A 21,480-nucleotide genomic window follows, 5' to 3' on the forward strand; every position below is an offset into this window, starting at 1 on the left:
ATGGATTACGTATTCATATTAGTTGCAATTGTGTCAAAAATATTTTCAATTATTCACACATTATCATCGTAAGCTATTTGCTTGTTTAACTTTATGCTAATTTTTTTATTTCGTACGAGAAAATTAGAAATTTTTTATTTATTAATTATTTAATAAAGAGAATTAGGTTCATCTCTCAAAAAGCAAGAACTACTTTACGTTTCTAAAAAAAAATATATATATATATATATATATTAAAATGCTGCTGTTTTATAACTAATTATTTTGCATAATTCGTGCAACGACGTATCAAAGGAATTGTACACATTAACTATTAGGTACACGTGCATATTTAATGTATTAAATCGCTAATCACGTTTAAATGTCCACACATGCTGTTCGTAAGCCACGCGATTGTGAATTTAATTGCGATTGATATCTCGATTTTCACTCATAGCTCCCGGATAGGAGAGACCATCACGAACCAACAAAAAGCGAACGACGAGGATGGGATTCGAACCCACGCGTGCAGAGCACATTGGATTAGCAGTCCAACGCCTTAACCACTCGGCCACCTCGTCCGTTGCCAAAAGGAAGTGCGTTTACCAAAGCAACTTGTCCGTTGTAATCGTCCGTAATTGAGATTATATATATGTTCTAAGTAGTGAATATAAAGTTCTCATAACGAATCGTTCCCGAGTCGCGAAGTACAAGAGATTCAACTATCCATAAAAATATTTATTATTGAGAATTTAAGAATTTAATTTAAATATAAAATAATAATATTAATTATTAATTATATATGCATATAATATTAAGAATAAATAAAAATATATATATTCCATACAATATTCCTTCGTAAATCTTCGATTTTGTTTTAATGAAAATGTCAATAGAAATCATTATTTATCTCAATATTATATCTTCATAGATGTATTTTAAAATTGAATGCAACTTTAATTTTAAAATAGAGTTTATTCGAATTTGACTGACGAATACAAGTTCTATTAGTTATATTTGTTTTTTTCAAGCATATTTTTATAAAAACTTTTTACCGTTTACAGCCTTTAATTTAAAAGGTATCTTGATATGTTTGTTAAAAGAAAAAAATCAATTTATAGATTTGACCAAAAATCTGCAGCTTAAGAAAGTACGTTTAATGCGAGACACACACCTTATGTAATTTCGTTTTTATCGCCTATTTTTGTAATTTTTACTAAACTATTTTTTACTAAACGATTCGAATTATTTTAATTAAGCGATCATCCGTTTCATGAATGATCAAATTCTGCACGTGAAACTTCATCGCAACGACCTCGAAACTTACGCAATCGTAACGTACAACATGAGATTTGTCGGAATACTGTTCGAGATCGAATTGTCTCGCTCCAGTGGCCACAAATAATTGGTACAATCGGACCAATTCCGACAATTCTAAGGAACGTCTCAAATCAATCACGATATACTTGTTGCTCCTCGTTAGAATGGTCTTTTTACTCCTTTATGATATTTCCCTTAAGAAAAATAATTCCGAACACTTCGTTTTCGTTAAAATAAAATTTAACTAAGCCGTCAACTGCAAAAAGACTCGTTAAAAAAATTGATTTTTTCACGTTACATAAAAAATCAATTATTTTATCTGTAAAAAAATACTTAAATCTGAGAACGTGTAATGATCGAGAATGTCCCATCTGTATATCATTTGTGGTATTTTTATGGAAGTAAAGAGCTAGTATTAACAAATTGAAAAAATTCCTACTTTTGCGTAACTTTTTATCTAGATTAAATGATATTAATCATGTTAATCGCGTTATAAATGTCCAAAATCGTTCGTATTATTGGATGAATTCAAATTAATACGCTAAGGTAAAAACTTAAAATTGTAAATATCAATATCAATATCAATATTGCCGAACGAATCTCTCTCTTTGCAAGATATAAAAGCAAATCTGTCATATATACTTGCGAGTCATGATACGCGGTCAGCCAAGCGGGCCGCGGAAAATGCGGATGTGCTGAAAAGCCAGGATTACGCAATCTCATCGACGATTCTGAAGAGGTAGAAGGAAGAAGCATCAGGAATTCGAGCACGAACGGAAAGTCCGCGAGACGCATTGTCGTTCCTCGTGGAACGTGCCAGCGAACCGATCGAAGATTCGCGGATTAAGAGGCTAAGAATTTTGCTACCGTGACTTACACACAGCTTGGAACATACTTTATATATAGTTACACAATACTTTTCCTTTACAAAGCTGTCTTACATGATAAGCATTAATGCATTTCTATCTGAGAGAAAGTAAAAAGTTTTTTCTTAAAAAGAAAAAACTTTTTAATATCAGTCTGAAATGATAAAATTACTATTGTTTATATAAATTGCTATTTTTAGTAGTAAAAAATTTTAAATGGTTATTATTATAATCCAAAAATATATATAATAGATACTAATAATTTGAAAATAAAAAATGACCGCGTTTTAGGACTTTCCGCATTGTTTTTTTTATTACGAAAACATAGTAAAAAATAATTGTTGAATTGTTAAAATTATTGGAATTGTGCTAGGTTTTTGTCTTGAATTGTTATATTTCAATGGCTATCGAATATTTGGGATTAATAATTTGATAAATCATAAAAATAATCATGCGAACAGGCGATATCGGAGGATAAAATGAAGAACAGAATTTTCCACTGCCCCATACAAAGCTTCGAAGTAATCGATAAAAAATTGAATGATAGCCGCCGGAGCTACATTCAAATGGCACGCGATTAATGTAATGCGATTCATGTAATGCGATCGAGTTCCGCTGTGCATATTTACATACGTTTGCGATAGTATACCTCTCGTGACAAGATTCAATTATGCGAATTGTTCGCACAAGTGAATAGCACACACTTCTCGGTACTTCTTGTTCTTACGCATCGACGTAGACGAATATAACGCGAAAATGTCACAAAAGCTGTTTTCTTTCAGCTAAGAAGCACTTGATTGATTCAAATTTACATCATATTTTTTATATAATTTTAATTATCTTAAAAGCAACAGATAAAATTAAACCTTAGACACACAGAGTCACACAAAACATCTGATGTTCCATAAATGATAATAAAAATAAACAAAATTAATATTATTAATGATAAATTTAATTTGTTTGTCGATTGTTTTATTACTTTTCTACTTTTATTTGCTATACGTTTTTCTCAAATTGGAATTTAAGAAATGGCTAACCTTTTACATATTGAATTAAAATATGCCAAACACAAGTTCTGACAATTACATTGGAACAAAAGTTTTGTGTAATTGGTTCTTGCTGTTTAATCTTCCGGAATTTTCCTGCATGGTGAAATAGCTTTAGCGGGCGAATCGAAGCGTTTCGGATTGACACAACATGCAATCATCGTTATCGTTAGTTTAAACGCTCTCCCCATTTCGCGGTGGAGATTAATGAATGGAAGACATATCTCGCGGAATGCGGCATGTAAGACTTTATGATAATGAGATATGTGCTTGCGCGCAAACGCGACTCGCCGGTGTTTCTATTGCAAAATTGTGCTTATACTTACGCAACCGCGCTATATACGCGAACGACGCGATTCGAATATGTACTCGTTACGACCCGACATAACTTTTCGAATTACGTTATGATAACTCTACAAATCACGTCTTATCTGAATCAAGCGAATTGAAATTTAATTGAAGCTTTATCGGTGAATTCTGTCAAACAACTGGGCAGTTCAATAATCAAATTAATTACGATTCGTTATCTTAACATAGGTAAAATATATAAAGAAGAGACATATTAACACACACACATTAAATATACACAAATAGGATGTTTCTTTATATATTTTATCTATATTAGCTTTATATTACATAAAATTTATTTTTTTTTAATTCAAATATATAAAACTTTATATTTTAAACTTAATTCTGTATATATATATATATTACATCTGTAAAACTTAAAATATAAAAATTCTGTTAAAGTTTACTTTAAAAAATTAATCTTCTCTTTAAAATTTTTTACAAGTTTTAGATCTTAAAAATTTATTATAAAATATTTTTATATCTACACAATTTAAAAAGAAACGGAAAAGAAATTGAAAAGCATACTTTTTTCAAGTAGTATGAATACCTACGAGGAGAAGAATGTATGTATTTGACTAATTGCTAATTAAGCTAATTAAGTATGAAAAATCTTTAAATCCATATGCAAAATTAACAGGCTTTTTTTTCCTCAAAACTACATTTTGTACGGATGACGGTTGCGCTCATAGAAAGTAAAAAACATGTTCATTTTTTTCTTCAAACAATTGTATAAGACACAATTATTAGCACCGTCGCAACAGATTTTTATCTCGTCTCATTACTTGTATTATTATCTCTTGGACATTATCAGTGCACTAATTAATTCCGAAATGTTCAAACACAATAAACAAAAATTTTAACGTAGAACATTTTTTTTTAAAGAACTATTGTGAGAAGAACTTTACTGCTTTCAAGATAAGAATAGCTTCCTTAAAAATCTATTTGTTTCTATACATATATGTGATATTTATAGAGATAGATTAATTTTGGTCAATTAAATGCCCGTAAAAAGATAAATTTCGCGTTCGCACTTAAAATAAAGTTCTTATTGGATTAGATTTACATTACGATAATTATGTTCCGTATGCGATGTGCGAGAGTATGTGAGCGTATCGTATATAGGTGCGCGTGTACATGGTGATGTAAGAGAACGGAAGCAATCGCGAGATAGCAAGCGCAGCGCAGACTGTAAAAATCTCTGGTCACTGCTGGAGGAAGGTTCCACGCGCTCCTTATCGCCAACGTTATTGCATGCCGAGCACAAAATTATATAATGTCGCCGTTCGTAAACAGTGATTATCACCACATTCCATTGGAATGGTCAAAATTTCGTTATACGCTCGCATTCGGTTCCAAGTTTCCACGAAAATGATAGACGTTCTTAAAATTTGTTATTATCAGAAAAGCAAAACAATCTTGTTCGTGTAATAAGCGCAATTTGTATTTCTGTTATTGAAGAAACAAAGGGGTCTAAAAATAAAATAAAAATGTAACTCAGTATTTATAGTATTTCTCATCTTACATCAAATATTTAGTTTGCAAATGAGAAACCCATCCGCACGTTAAATAATATCAAAATGTTATATAGAGAGCTAATTATGTATAAACATTATATACAAGAAATCTTTAATTTACATTAAATTATGAAATAGATTTATATAATTAATATATATGTTTCTATCACGCAGCACGTGATAATTCTAAATATCGTCATTAACAAATTGACACCATTGAATAATAATTGTCACTTATAATAATTTAACTTTTATCGCGACCCTTTCCCTCTACTATTTTACGATTTCAGGGGTACGTGCCAAATTTCGTAAACATATTTACCGTATTATGAGATAAGTCGGATCGATAAAACATTACGCACGGAATACGTATTTATTAACATGCAAACGCACGCCACGCGATTTTATCGCTGCTCAGCGTTTCACTGATTACTATATATATTTTTTATTCGAGTGGATTTCCACTGAGTATAGTTTTCGATTTCAGGATCGCCACACTCCAGCGCGGACATTGATTACGCGTGTAAAATGCATGACGTTATGAATTCTCAGTATAATTAATGTACCGTACTCGCTAAGTTCTTTTGCCGGGCTTTATATTTTCAATCATCCGTATCGATCAAAAAGAAATTTTACATGAATACAATTTTTCGCAACGATACTTCAAATCGCTTTAATTGTAAGCACGTCAGACGATTTTATATTTTCCGCCTGCAAACTTTTTTCATTTTTTTCACGTTTGATTATGGCGTGAAACTGTTCTACGTAACACGTGCGAATGCAACGTCACATAATGAGATATCGGACGTATCGCGCGGCGAACGGTGCATGCGATTATTATAATACAAATCAATCATCACAACGCACGAATTCGCGATTACGCGATGATACCCGGCGAGCATCGTGATCGTTTGTGTAAATATATAGGTACTGCAATAATTACAGATCCGCTCTGATAAATATTCTTTGCGTGGAGTTTATTATATGTGTATTATGTCTATTGATTGTACGTTTCTCGCTCTTGTCTCGGAGATGTCTCTTTCGCATCGCGCGTGACAATGTGCTTCCATTAGAGATGACTTTGCGATTCATATATAAGAACCCATTTTTTAATTTCAAGCTCTTGAGTATTAAAAAATATCGCGTAAAATTATTTATAATTAAAAATATGTAATAAACGCATAAAACGTCGAATAAGAAATATACAGGATTTTCCATAGTGCACGATATTTCAAAATATAGCGTATTTTAAAAATAAAAGTTAAAATTTTTCTAAAACTATTATATATAAGTTATTTAATTGCTCAAGACAATTTAATATTTATACTTGGCACGAGACGCTATCTTTTTTTTGTGGGCAATTCATATATATTAGCTGTACGTGATAATATCTATTAGATTATTAAATCTAACATTTATTATTTATTATAATTTTCGTTTTCTTACCCTTATAAAATATTAATAAATCACTTCGAAAAACCTGGTAAAATTCCCGTCTTCCACGACTATTTCAAACAACATCGAGAATCATGACGTATGACGCAATAGGTTCCACTGTATTATTCAATTACCAACTGATTGGAATATTTTTTATTCAACAGATAAATATTTATGCCAGTCGGAATTATTAAGCAAGTCGGAGTAATTCGAATATTAATTGCAATCAATATTCGATCTGCCAGCCGTATTCGTATTAGCATCGCAAATTATCTTGCAGTCAAGATGCTCGCGTCCAGGGGAAGAACCCATCAGCCGCGCGGGGGGTATCGACATCTGGACGAGAGGTCAGGCGTGGGTGATTCGCTTTGGGTATCGCGGGCAGCGAGAACGCGTGGCGATCCGGTGCGGTGCCGGGGTACGCGGCGGTGCCCATACCAGCGCAAAAGTATAATTCGCGGCTGTCGGAACAGTTCGCGGCCGCAGGTGAGCGAGCGAACGACCCGCTATACTCGAGAGAGTCGGTGACTCGTGCGACGCGCGGACGTGGACTCTCAGCCCGGGGTCCGATACTCCTGAGTCCTAGTCCCTCCGCGAATCCGTTTCGGCGGGTCCGTCCCGCACAGTGCACACAGTCGCGCGCGCGCGCGCAAGAGAGAGAGAGAGAGAGAGAGCGGCGGGTCAGGTGAAAAAAAGGAGAATCCGGGAAGAGAGAAGAGCCGCGGGCCCGCGACGGACGAGCAGCAAACACGCGCGTCGTCGCGGACGATGCGCTGCGCCGGACCTCGCGCTCCCGCCGACGAGTCGACGATGATGAACCCGAACCGAGGAGCCGAGCCTCGTCACCGCGCGTGATATATCACGGACGCAACTCACAGGGGTGAGTACTCGTCGTGATCGGATACAGAGGGGTGGTATAAAAATGAGACACATAATATGAATCTAAAATCGCCGATGTACGACGACAGAAAGGCCAGCCAGCGTCGATTCTGGGCAATATCGTTAGCAGAGCGGGTGAATTAGAAACAAATGTAAAATATAACACACGATAAATGAGAATAATTTACACACTTTGCGGCGTGGCCGTTTCCTCGCGCAAAGAGAGTGAGAGAGAAGCATGCGTTCGATACGTCTTCCGCGCGTCATTTATGTTTATGCAAACTTATGCAGGAGAGGATCGATCGCTGAAATCGCGCCAGAGAAAGCATCATCCGCCTTTTATATAGGATTATAGGCCTTCTAATATAAACTTTCGCACGAGCTCGCTCGCGTGCAGCAATTGCGGACGAGTGAAATGACTGAAATGAGCGAGCCGCGCGAATGTACCGCGGCGTTTCACGCACGAAGGGACGAGGCCTGATAAATAAATAAATAATGCACGCGCGTTTAATCTCTGTTAGACACGCGTCTTTCTCTTTCCTTCGAAGAAAGGGTTGAAGGTATCCATCGGGTGCTTTTGACACTGACGCGAGCATCAATACACGTTCTTAAATTACGTATAGAAATAAAAGATGGAAAACAAATTTTATCGACTGTTTACGTCTACATTTCTCTACATTCTTCTGAGTGGAATTTGAAACCATTGTAATTACTTCAGGTTAGTTCAAACGGAATTACTTAAAATACTCGGAAATAACGTCTATTGTGTTTATAATCGCTGTTGTATTTGATTTCTTCACACGCAATACATTTTCCTCAAGAGATAAAATCAAAATCGTAGAATTCCCCTTTGGAAGTTTCGACCATACGTCGTTATTAGTCGACTCCGTTTGCGAGCGGGAGCCTTGACCAAAGCGGTATTTTTTTCAGTTACGGTGTCTGACGATGTTAGAGGTAAAAACCTCCGATACACACTTCCTCGTGCTGCAATCGCGCTCAGAAAATCTGCATTTGATATATTAATCCCCTATTGTAGCCATATTTCTTAAATGCATCACTCTCCAAAATATCTCAAATAACGCACATCTACGAGATGCGTCTGAGGAATATTTAAAAATACTTGGGTCGTCTAAAAGGCTTCTCTCAAAGATGTCCCAGATTTTTGAAGTTTCTAAAGTATGTTTAGAAAATGATCTAAATTTTTTAGACATTTCAGAAATTTTAGAATATTTAAAGATCATCCTGAATGTCTCCGATTTCTTCCAATATATGCATATAATGTATGTGATATACAAAGGATTTTCTTCTTCTACTTTTTAACGACAGAATATTTGATTAATATGGAATCGATTTTTTCTTAGTAAAAATGTCAAAGACATCGTTTACAGAAACCTTTTAATTTTTAACGTCATGTATCTTTGTAACAAATTAGAATTTTGCTAAAAGAAACTCTATTCGACTCTCTGAAGTTTAGTTTGCGAAAAGACCTTCTTTCGCTCGTAACTCAAAAATTATGTCTTCGACTATTTCGCTAAAAAAATCACACACATACACATCTCTACATATATTTATACATATCTTTATCTTCTGAGTTGTCTATGAAACCATATGATTGTTTTATTTATAAAAATAGAAATAATTATCTATATAATCGGTTCTGAAAAGTCAATTTGCGGTCTCCGTCGAAAACAACATTACACGCACATAATCTCTTTTTATGATATCTCAAATTATAGTTAATCTGAAATTGTAGAATTGCATGAGCTGGAATAGGGAAGTGTCGCTTGTGTGTCGGAAATAGCTAGAATTTCCGAGCTTAAATTCGAAATTACGCTCGTCTGCCTACCTGATGGCCTACCACAAAGGCGTTCAAGGATTCCCATCAGGTGAACTACTCATTTCCTCGACTAACGCGAGGCAGTGATTCATCGACGATCCATTTAAAACCATGCACGGACCACGGACGGCTATTTGCCGCAACATTCTTTCGTCACGTGCAGAACGGTTGAGCGATGAATCGCGATTAATTCGCGCGACAAGTAACAGCAGTTCAATAATAAAAACTTACGTTCTTTCTACGGATGTTTCGCGTTAAAAAATTTGTTAGATTATTCTTAATCCAGTAAAATTGTATTTGAAACTTTTAAATTAATTATTCATTATTATTGTAATTTAGACAATTTTCGATAAAAATATCATTACATCATATATCTTACATTATATACTTCTCTTTTTATACTCTGAGCACAATTTATGTTTCATAAGTACATAACTCTGCTATTTTTCAAAATTACAAGAATATAAAATTTTCTAAGAGAAAAATATAAGAGTTAAATAAATTAAAAACGTAATTTTTAACTAATATAGAGCGTAACAACGTGCAGATTTTTCTAATACATATTTAAAAACATATTAAATTACTGATGCAAGTTTATTATATTATACATTTGTAATAGAATATTCGCATAACAATGGTTATTAAACATAGTTTATAATTTGTTACACCATCAGATAGTTATAATAACTATCACGTTTCCAAATAAAGTTCTAAATACTAGATACGCGCGTATCGATCTTCTATCTATTAATTTTCATAACTCATTGTCAGTTCTAATACTGATTATTATTGCTCAACTAGTCTCGTTAGTGAACTTGTTATGTTGTTATAAGTGCTGCATAAAGACTACAAATCATTCTAAAGTAAAATGAGATATAAGTTTCTAATTTATATTTTTTCACTGCCATGTCTCAAAATACTTTCATGATCGCAGGATATTAAAATCTGCGATTATTAAACTCGTTAAGAGAATATACTCATTAGATGACAAATAAATATCCTATAATTATCATTCATTCACGTACGTACACATACGCGATTTTATCGTAAAGTAACGGTATTGGCAATCATTGTTTTTTCATTATCAGCATTAGACTTTCACGTGGCATTAATAACTATATTTATCTATACTCTATTACTAATAAATCAATAAACTGTAGCCAATTAAGCTGAGATAATAATAATTAAAATAATCTGACAGATCGATTCAAGATAATTAAATCAATTTTCATCTCCGATGACGACACAGTAATATTTTATATTCGTGATTATAATATCCGGGAATTAGTCGATTAAATGAGCAACATTCATATTTTTTTGGATATAATACGAAATATGCTCCAGGTTTCGCATGTATAATTTTTTAAGTTAATAAAAATGGCATTTAAATCGTACTTCTCAAAATATTTGAAATACCGTTTGACAATATAATGAAATATTTTTATCGAATTTATTTATTTAACATTTTTTGATTATATATATATATATATATATATATATAAGATTATATAAAACGTAAGTAAAACGTAAGAAAAAATTTAAATGACGTCGCAAACTAACATGTCAGTATGAACAAGAAATTGACGGCGCAAATTAACATGTCAGTAGACAGTAATTAAATGCAAATTCGTCGAATTTGAATTTAACCCGTTTCATCGTGTACAGTTATTTATAATATAAGTGTGCAAAATAAGTGTATATATAAATAATATTTGCATTTGCAGAAAAAAATTTTGATACACATTCTGTTAATTCACGTCGGTTTAGAAAAAAACTAACTTTCTTTTATTACATAGATATACGTGAGATTACTATTACGCGCAAATGTGTCTTTTAACAACACAGAAACTTTGCTGCAGCGAGAAACGTCATTCTAGTGCCAACTGAGATGTATCTTACCGAGAAATCTGTTCCGCGGAAATGCAAAGATTATCTTTTATTTTTAATTATTTCATTTATCGCTGTATCTCTGTACTGTTTTACGTGTCACATTGTTAAAACCGCTGCAAACAAATTAGTAACAGTTGCACCACGTTTCTGCTTTTTTTTTATATATATATAAAACATCCACTGATCGTGCTTGATATCATTTTACATAATATCGCATTATCTAATACGACGGATAGTCAATAATGAGAACGGTGTTTATTCGATTCAACGAAGGCATGGCTAATCGGAGTGCTTTTTTAGTACGAAATTGATTACGTAAAACGTCTCGCTAAGTATCTAAGATTCCACTCTACACACGAGTTTTCTTGACAGACGTGATATTGTATCCCGCGGATTCCGAGAAACATTACGTTATTGCTTTCCGTAATACGTGAAACCGCGCACCGGATGATATTAAATTATATTATACGCGTAATTCGAATGATTTTCCAAACGCGCTCGCTTTTTGACTTGTTATCTAATGTAACGTCAAACAGTAGTTTCCGATACCGCAGCGCTTCCGCCTCGTAATAAGCTCGAACGAGCGGCTCGAGTCGCGAAACAGAATTTAATTCGTTCGTTCCTCCGCGCGCGCGATAACATTTGTTCATTTTGGATATACGAGCGACCGTAACATTATCGAGTAGATAAAGTCTTAGAACGTTATTCTGTCAACTGTAATTAAAATCACGTTTGCAAGCGGATGCTTAATAATAAAATCGTAGGCACATTCGCAGACAATTAGCGTCTAGCGTCTACCGCGCCCATTGATTTCGATAATTGCAACTTTCATTGAAGCTTTTTTTTATAAACGATAAATACGTGTGCCGCACGCATAGCCACGTGTGTTTTACAGTTATCCAGAATGAACTGAGCGTGACGATAGGCTTTATATACGTATAATCGCGTCGTCGATACAAAACACGAATACACGTTGCTCAATTACAGACTATTTGTAATGTTTTCAATATACATGCCGATTTCTCGTCCGACGATTGCTGAGAAACGGCAATATATCATTGAAAGCAGCGCATTTCTAAACAACGTTGTGAATTTTTGTAACGTTTCTTTCCGATATTTCTTCTTTGTTTTCATTTTAAACTTAATATATTCATTCAATTGTGTATTATATGTATATCTACAAAAATCAATTAATCTGAACTGTATAATTATTTAGTACATTTTTGTATAAATGTCCTCCAATGATTGTCCTACTTGCAACCACGTTCTTTTTAACGTCAATTGTTTCTTAACTCGCGCCGCACGTATTCGTCATTAGAGCAAACCCTGCAGTTATTTTATGAGTTTTCGCAAAGCAATTTGCGAAATTCCGTTAATTATTATGCCGCATTCGCCATTTGTCATTCGCCACTTTTTTGCCATATATCCGAGAAATCTACGTTTAAACAATTGCAAAAGTAACACGAATGTCCATTCACTCGATGGAGAAGGGAACACGGTGCATTTTCAGATAGGTATATCTTTCATTTTCTGCACCACTAAGAATTCCAACAACAAATAATTTCCTGCGTTTCCCAATGTGTAATTTTCTAATCATTCCATTACATTGTTGAAAGAAGCGATTAACTCTTTATCAAAATTATTTATTCACTGTTTGCCGAATAACGCAATAAACGTAAAGCAAAGCAATAAAGCAAAAGAACATAATTATATCTGTAAATATTCATTAGAAAAATAAAGTTTAATTAATTAGATTTATTAAATAATTAAAATTAAATTTAGTAAAATATAATTAATTTAAAAAAAACTCAGAATGAGTTAATTACGTGAAATTAGATAATCGTAAATGAATTGCGCGATATACTGGTCCCGATTCCTCGCCAAAAGCTTCGCGTCTCGCAATAGCGATCGAGGAAATCCTGTGTCGTTCGGATAAATCGCCCGAGAGAACAACGTTAGAGAAGGTACCTGATGTACGTATATAAGATTAAAAATACGTGAAACGATTATCGACGAGGATTATCAGCGAGCGCGATCTAAGATCTGAGAATAAGGTGACAGGTGAAAAATTAACGGGATCGTTATAGTGTTATACGCGCGATATAAAACAGTCCTCTCATTTTCCGACTTCAGGGTCGCTGTGCGAACGAGCTCCCGACGGGATGGAGTCCACGTGAGGAGGAGGCTCGACATCGGTTTGCGTTTATATATCGGTTCACGGGCGTTCCGCCCGAATTGCGCGCACTTCGCCTATCTCGCCGATCCCTGGGTGGACGCGTATCATGTCCAAGTACAACGTCAACGAGGAGCACGACATGGAAAATCGCAGGGAGGTCACGCTGACCGGCTTCAGCAGCAACGCGCTCGACGACGTTCTTCGCAGCAACAACAACGAGCCGAATACGCTGAACGGTCATCCGAGCAGCGCTCACGCCATCACCAAAGACGCGAAGATTGTCAATCTCGAGGGTGAGTCACGACCCATTTCGTGTTATCGCATCTTAATATTAGAACGTAACCGGAGAGTAGGAAAAAGAATCGACTTTGAAATACAATTTTCTGATGATTTTCTGAAAGAATGTTACTTGGAGGAATATTAAAAGCAAAATTCCACGTTGAGAGATGTCGAGCTGAAATAGGAGACGACCAGTCTCTCCATATTTTCGCTCAGATAAAAGCTGAGAGACGCGCAGTATATGAACTTTCGATCGTGGATCATGGTACGTATATTACGAAACTATTCGGAATGGAATCAGAATGGAATTATTCCATTTTATCTAGAAAATACAACAGAATTCTAGGAAATAACTACAATTCCGATCGGAATCCATTCCGAAAAGTTCTACAACGCGTATCCGCAGGCTCGCGCTTTCATTTTGTATAACCGCGGAGGAATTTTTACCCGACGTCACGTTTTCCGCGAAAGCAAATCGCGAGTCCCGCGAATTCGCCGATGATTCGCGCGAGAATATTGCCGGTGTTCGATGCCTGATGGCAAAAGCGGGTGAGAAAATAATTGGCGTGTGATTCAACGCGCGCGGTATCGCGTCGCGCGCGGCGGAGATGCGGGACGGCGCGCGGGAAACATCGAACAAAAATTCGCAAAAATAATCCGTGCACCGGATGCCGACCTTCACTTTCACGCTTGAACAGTCGTTTTTTTTTCTCTAGAGTTTTACAACATTTGCAATCGAAAAATTGTTTCAAGGCACGCTGCCTTCATTCGCGTCGCGCATGTGCACTTGTGCACGCATATAACGCGGCGACTCTTTCGCAAATAATTTTTTTTCTTAAATAAATATGACATCTATCGACATGTTTGTACAGAAATATAGATGATTATAAATCACGGCAGTGGCACAAATTTTCCTCCCAGCGCGCACAGAAACCGAATCCGCGAACAATTGCAGTTCGACAAATACACTTGCAATTGAAATATCCAACCTAATGATTAATATAATAACAAGACTACTAAATGCAGAAGATAGAGAATACAGCTCTGTGTGTTTAAGAATTTGTTCAAGTACCTACTCGTGCGCTTAGCGCTATTTCCACGTTGTCTCGATGTCAGCACGTTGATTAATGCGCAAAAAGACAAATGTTTTGAAACACAATAACTGTTCGAATGCTTTACATTCATAATGCCGAGTGTAGCTCTGCAAGCGCAACAATCGGCCGCTGTTACATCAACTCTTTTTCAAAGCTCATTTCGATCGATGCACAAAAACATTTTGCGTCTACGACATCTCAGCCGCGAGCATAACACGCGTTCTAAATAAGTCATTATTACCTATTATCCATCATATTGATCACTATCCACGTATTTTACCTCACAAATAGCTCGTTCGTGCGATCGTTCGAGATGATATTCAAACCGCAGAAAAACTCACCGGTACTGACGTTATTCGTTGGCAGTCGAAGGTGCGAAATGCAAAACAGCGCGTTCGTTTTCTGGCAGTTTCATAATAACGAAGAAGACAATAATAATAGACCAATGAATTTAAATGCGCAAAAATCGAATACGCCACAAAATTTGATTCTGTCATTACCACGCTTCGGTTAACGATAATAGAATCTACGTGTAGATAATGAGGTGCGGTCTCATCGAATATACAACGAGCTGCAATTGAGTTGCGCACGCAGACGCAATCTGTCGTCCGATTCTAATTTTGATCATGAAGGGCGTTAATTAATTATTATAATGACGTAACGCACTGATGCGCTCTTTATGCAGATTTGCGCTGTCCCATTCGCGTTTAATTAGGTTTTACCGCTGCTGCAGCATTTACTGCTTTGCGCGATACTTTCTGATACTGATTAATTAAAAATCAATAAGAACACCGTGCCGATGAATTGCTACGCTTACGTAAGTCGCGAAGTAGTATCGTATAAAGGATAATCGACCGTAAAATTTAATTCTTCCTCATGTTAGAATTATGAGATTCGCGGAAACTGCCGCAACCAATAATAATATTAATAAACACAGACAGAATTGGTATTCTTGAACTTCGTGCGTTACACGATGCTCGCAAATGCAACGCGAATTAAACATGTTTCGTTTTGTATTTTGATTAAAATCGAGTTAATTGTGTTTATATATTCGTCTAATTATTGTTTTGCGATTATAACGAGCTCTGTTGAGAATAATAAAATGTAAACCACATACCTATTTACTGTTTTTTTTTCTCGTATATACATACTTCTTTGTGCGATAAGTCTTCACAGCAATTCATCCATAATGAAAATTTCGGTTTTATGTTAAATCTGAAATAAGAATGTCATTCGTTAAATTTGTCGACGTCGTGCACTTCCAGCGTTATTTTCTAAAGACGGTATTTGAAAAGGTCAACATACATTTTCACATGACCAAATAAACTCAAATTGCTTACGCGCGAGACAAGCGATTTGAGGCCCACCAGCATGATGCGTAAAGAGTAATTTGTCTTGGCATCCTGTATATTCGACTTAGGTACTCGCCTCTTCTTCCGCTAAAATTAAGAACACGAATAATTTTACGAAGCGACACTCTGACGAGTACAAGAAATATATAAATTATCATTAATGTGTCAACGTAATGATAGTAGATACAAAATTTGATACGAAATGGAAGTTTTTATAGCGTGTGACATTTCTTGATTTATTCCTGAGTGATTTTTAAATGTCGACTCGTCATGCGCATATATATCTCTCACGTCCGTATCACATTTTTCGAAAGTCATGAGAATTCAATAAGTTTCGTTTCAGCTTAAAAATATTTCGGCTAACATAATATTTGAGTAACTATTGTAATTTTGACTGAAATATCATATTTTGCAAAATAAATGTACCAAAAGACGTATGCATGTACGACTAAAATTTTTTAGTTCGCATGGGAAAAAATGTTGACTTGTTACATATTTCTTTGTGAATATATTCTTGCCATGCTAAATAATACAACCGTTATTTAGAACGTGTTTTGTACATATTTTTACCGTAATTTTTAGTACCACAAGATTCTGACAAGAGTGGTCTATGTACCTCCGCAAGAAGCTGGCTCTACCGAAGGGTCAGGAGGTCTTGCAGGAAGAAGCTGGTATTCAAGCGAATACCGATTTTAACGTGGTTGCCGAATTACCGGAAAGAATACGTGGTGAGCGATCTGGTAGCTGGTATCACCGTAGGCCTCACCGTAATTCCACAAGCCATAGCATACGCCAACGTCGCGGGATTACCGTTACAGGTAAGCATATACATACATATTTAAGTATAAAATAATGGCTCCTGAAGTGACGGCCGTGACTCCGACGAAGCGCCCTTATCTAAGCGGAATTAAAAATGTCAATAATTTATTGACCGTTTTCTATGTTACCGGCCTATATCTGTCTTCATCGTCTTCATCTAACGAGATATCTCAGATATCATACGTGATACGCGATATACCTGTCCTTGTCAGATTGCAACACCATGTACTACATACCTAAAATCTGTTGAAGTGAAATTCTTTCTCATTAGGCTTTCAATTTTAGCTTCAAGCCTTCAATGATGCAACGCTGTTCTTTGATCTAGTCCGAGGTGCGGGACACTTTCGATTGTTGTACACGTAAGCTATATACTGATACATTCTGTAAAGCCAATTCGAAGAAAGTCGGTCGAACTGCCCAGACAGCACGCATGTCCAAAAGCAGGACTTCTTTTAGACGTCTTAAGTACGAAAAAGATGTTTTATGTCCCGATTTTGGACATGGTCCTGTCTGAGTAAATATTGATAATTGCCGTCACTTCAGGATCCCCTTGTACCACTCAACGTCTTGACTAGAATGTAAAAGATTATTATTAATTATGATAATAAAATATTATAAATATCTGGATTACACACACTGGAAAATATCCGCGAATTTAGGAGCTCATCAACCTTGAATATCATGCAATAATCATGAATAAGCATTTGAAACCGGCACCTAGCATGAAAATTGGTCATTATATACGTTGGTCTTCTTTTTCTTCGGTTTTTGGCCTATTTTTTCAGGAGGACGTCACAATACACGATTTTGAGATATCTAAAATCTACAAACAGTGAGAGAGACCACTGAATCTGGTTGCTCTTGTTTGTATACAGAAAACTGACCACATATTGGACTGGTTATATGTACTGGGTGGATGGACTATTTTATTACTTTATCTCAAATATTTCTCTGTTTCTGTTGTTTCGCATTTTAGAAAAATATTTCAAAAAGAAGTTCTACAGTTTCATAAGAAAATATGATTTATGCAACTAATTTGAGCATGCGATTTTTATAAAATGTCAATATCATTGATATTAATATTAAAAAATATTTTGTTTGGACAGTATGGACTCTACTCGTCTTTCATGGCCTGTTTCGTGTATACAATTTTCGGCTCTTGGAAAGATGTACCTGTCGGGCCGACCGCAATCGCCGCGATTTTAACGAGAGAAACTTTACAAAAGGCTCATCTAGGACCCGACTTCGCCGTATTGCTGTGCTTCGTCTCAGGCTGCGTCTCCTTATTGATGGGCATTTTGCAATTAGGTAACATTATAAAGATATTTAAAAAATGAAATTGATGTAATTTTTGCGAATTATCACATTTATGGATCCAAAAATTAACGGTCTTTATTTCGCACGATTTTTATTTAATTTTTACATATTTTCTATTTAATATATTTTATACATAAAATATATATTTGACATATATGTACACTTTTATTTTTTATATTGTTATTTATGATACATTTTTGATATATGATTCGTTAAATTATTTTTTATACTTCCGCGACGATATTAGGATTCTTACTGGATTTTATATCGGGGCCAGTATCCATTGGTTTCACATCGGCGGCGTCGATTATCATCGCCACCAGCCAGGTAAAAGATATTCTTGGGCTCAAAGTTTCCGGCACCAAGTTCGTGCAGGTCTGGCAAAGCATCTTCGAGCATATCGGCGAGACGAGACGTTGGGATACCGCTTTGGGAGTTGTCTGCATAATCGTTCTTCTACTTCTCCGGGTAACTAAAACATTATTGAATTTCAGTATATGTATATAGATAATAACTTGTTTTGCTAAAGTTAACATAGATAATAACTTACAATTAGCTTACCTGTTGTTTCGGTATTTAAACATATCTCCCTCGATTATATTCTTCATTACGGCTATAATATTTTTACTTAATAAAATTATAAGATAAGAGAGATTAAAGAATATAAGCAGAATTTTTTGTATTTATTTAGAAGATGAAAGATTTGCCGATAGTGCCGAAAAATACTAAAGTACCGTCGCGGCTTCAGCAAGTTATCACGATGTCGTTCTGGCTCATCTCCACTGCCAGAAACATTATCATTGTGATTGTCTGCGCGGTGATGTGTTGGGTCCTCGAGAAGCATCTGGGAGAATCGCCCGTCATTTTAACAGGCCACGTAAAGCAAGGACTACCAGAATTTCGTTTGCCACCTTTTGAAGCTCGGGTTGGGAACGAGACCTATACTTTCATCGACATGATTTCCTCTTTGGGCACTGGCTGTCTAGTCGTCCCCATGCTAAGCTTGCTAGAAACCATCTCCATCGCCAAAGTATTCTGTGAGTATTATTGACGATATAATATATGTGAAAATCAAGATTATTTAGCGGCAAATTAATGTCTAAAATAAATGTATTTTCTGTCTTCAAATAATCGACGTTGTATCTACTACACTGTATCTAGCTGAGGGTAAGTCGATAGACGCGACTCAGGAAATGTTGGCGTTGGGTGTGTGCAACGTGATTTCATCGTTTGTATCATCAATGCCTGTGAGCGGTGGTCTCAGCCGAGGCGCGGTCAACCATTCGTCTGGGGTGAAGACGACGCTCGGTGGAGTCTACACTGGATTATTAGTACTTATATCGTTGCAATTCCTCACACCTTATCTGTATTATATACCCAAGGCCGCCCTGGCGGCCGTTATCATTGCCGCAGTTGTCTTCATGGTGGAGTTCCAGGTGGTGAAGCCAATGTGGCGAAGCAAAAGTACGCCTTTCTCTTGCTTAATATAAAAAAAGAGCTAATTAGAATTTACAAACAGTTATAGATTAATAAATATATATATACATATATTATATAATTGTAGAAGGGAATCATAAAGATTCTTTCAAAGAGAATTCAAAGTGGACCAAAATGTTTGTGGCGTTCTTTGTTAATTATTTTTATTAGGTCATTATATAGCTCACGTATTAATTTCTGGATCTTTATTAGTTATTACTTTTTTTGCATTGCTTTACTCACGTTTATTATCTGATCGCATTCAGTTATTAATGAATAATTAACTTCTCCAATAAATTTGAATTAATTCAACAGGCAAAATTACATAAAGTAAAATTTTTGTGTTTGTCGTTTATAATTTAGTCTTTTTTCCCCGTTATGTTAAACAACAAAAAATAATTCTACCTACATTAACGAAATACTAATTGATAATAAGTTAATCAAAATTTTGTTGAAGTCATCTTAATTAACTCTTCTCCTTTCATCATTATTATATAGTTTTTTTTTATGTTTTCGTAATAAAGATCACGTTACTAACTGATATACCGTCATTTTCAGAAATTGATCTCATACCGGCCGTAACCACGTTCCTGTGTTGTCTTTTCATACGACTCGAACTGGGCATCGTGATCGGCATCGGTGTAAATCTTTTGTTCCTACTTTATGCCTCAGCCAGACCGACGTTACGAGTTCATAAAGCTACGGTAAGCACAGCTAAGTTTTTAGTAGCGTAATCGTAAACATGCAGTAGAAAATGAAAATGCTAATTAAAAGATAGCCGAAAAAATTGAAAGTCATCTTTTGCAATAGAGTTGTAATTTAGAAAATGTATTGTTTTTTTTTTCACAGAGTATTAGCGGTTGTGAATATCTTGTCATAACTCCGGATCGAAGTCTGGTGTTTCCAAGCGTCGAATACGTACGAGCCGTCATTAGCAAGCAGGGATTACGAGAGGGTACCGCCGTGCCCGTCGTAATAGATTCTACGCATATCCAGGCGGCCGATTTCACCGCAGCAAGGGTGAGTAAATGTCATGGGAGAGAAATAAAGTCTCGTCACATTAATTGAACGTATCGTACCTCTAACCGACTTACCTTTCTTCAGGTTATCAAGACTTTGATAGAGGATTTTACTAAACGGGGCCAACCATTAATCTTTCATAACTTGAAACCGAGCGTTATCGAGATCTTTAAAGGTGTGAAACCGTCGGGGTTCACGTGCAGCTCCAGCGAACTCGAACTCAACGACCATCTTAAAGGTAAGTCGATTTTTATAGTGGTTCTCCTTCTCTATGTATAAAATATATTTTCTAAATTTAACGTTTTTATTTTAGAATACACGAACTCAACCGAGACTCTCAATCGATATTAAATATATAATAGATAGAGATGGGGATAATTTTGGACAATATTTTTCCCTCCTTAGTAAGCATCAGTATTATAGTGAAAGTACTGTGGCGTTTTCGTTAAAGGCACAGTATTACTGTGAAGCAAAATGCTACTTTCAAATTTAGCCAATTAAATATATTTTGTATATATGTACGTATATATTTATGAGCACAAGCTATCAATTTAGCATGCATCTTGTAAATGTACGCTATACACAGTATAATATTTTTGTACTTATGAAAGGCGGAAGTCTATATATACTCCGATAAGAATGTACATTTCGAATTTACTCTCTTCGAATTAGATATAAGTACACAGAGTGGTCTGCATTATTAGTAGTACAATACAGAAAATGTAATAATTCTGTATATATATATAAAGAAAAAGAAAGTACAGAAAATTAAATTTAATTTTTTCATTAATCATTAATCATTTTAACGGGCGTAGCTTGAATAATTTT

General features: G+C 35.4%; 1 protein-coding gene and 1 non-coding gene across 9 annotated transcripts in view; one reads left to right on the plus strand and one right to left on the minus strand.

Moving 5' to 3' along the window:
• Window positions 1-21,480, plus strand: part of LOC143894637 (sodium-independent sulfate anion transporter) — a 153,381-nt gene that overhangs the window by 127,297 nt on the left and 4,604 nt on the right. For 2 of the 8 annotated variants that reach the window (XM_077401082.1, XM_077401086.1), the window contains 9 exons: window positions 13,253-13,588; window positions 16,603-16,838; window positions 17,946-18,147; window positions 18,404-18,624; window positions 18,848-19,193; window positions 19,318-19,620; window positions 20,191-20,336; window positions 20,482-20,652; window positions 20,737-20,890. In XM_077401082.1, the coding sequence (XP_077257208.1) occupies window positions 13,402-13,588; window positions 16,603-16,838; window positions 17,946-18,147; window positions 18,404-18,624; window positions 18,848-19,193; window positions 19,318-19,620; window positions 20,191-20,336; window positions 20,482-20,652; window positions 20,737-20,890 (1,966 nt within the window). In that variant the 5' untranslated portion in view covers window positions 13,253-13,401. Of the gene's footprint in view, window positions 1-6,873; window positions 7,394-11,469; window positions 12,217-12,246; window positions 12,634-12,659; window positions 13,174-13,252; window positions 13,589-16,602; window positions 16,839-17,945; window positions 18,148-18,403; window positions 18,625-18,847; window positions 19,194-19,317; window positions 19,621-20,190; window positions 20,337-20,481; window positions 20,653-20,736; window positions 20,891-20,965; window positions 21,302-21,480 lie in introns of those variants that run through there. The other 6 variants (XM_077401088.1, XM_077401081.1, XM_077401087.1 and 3 more) reach the window with 6 other exon arrangements.
• Window positions 479-560, minus strand: Trnas-gcu (transfer RNA serine (anticodon GCU)). Its single transcript has one exon. It is a non-coding gene; the product is annotated as a tRNA-Ser (tRNA).

Source organism: Temnothorax americanus, unplaced genomic scaffold (genome assembly GCF_048541705.1).
Source record: "Temnothorax americanus isolate GAGA-0224 unplaced genomic scaffold, ASM4854170v1 Scaffold14, whole genome shotgun sequence".
Taxonomy (NCBI): domain Eukaryota; kingdom Metazoa; phylum Arthropoda; class Insecta; order Hymenoptera; family Formicidae; genus Temnothorax; species Temnothorax americanus.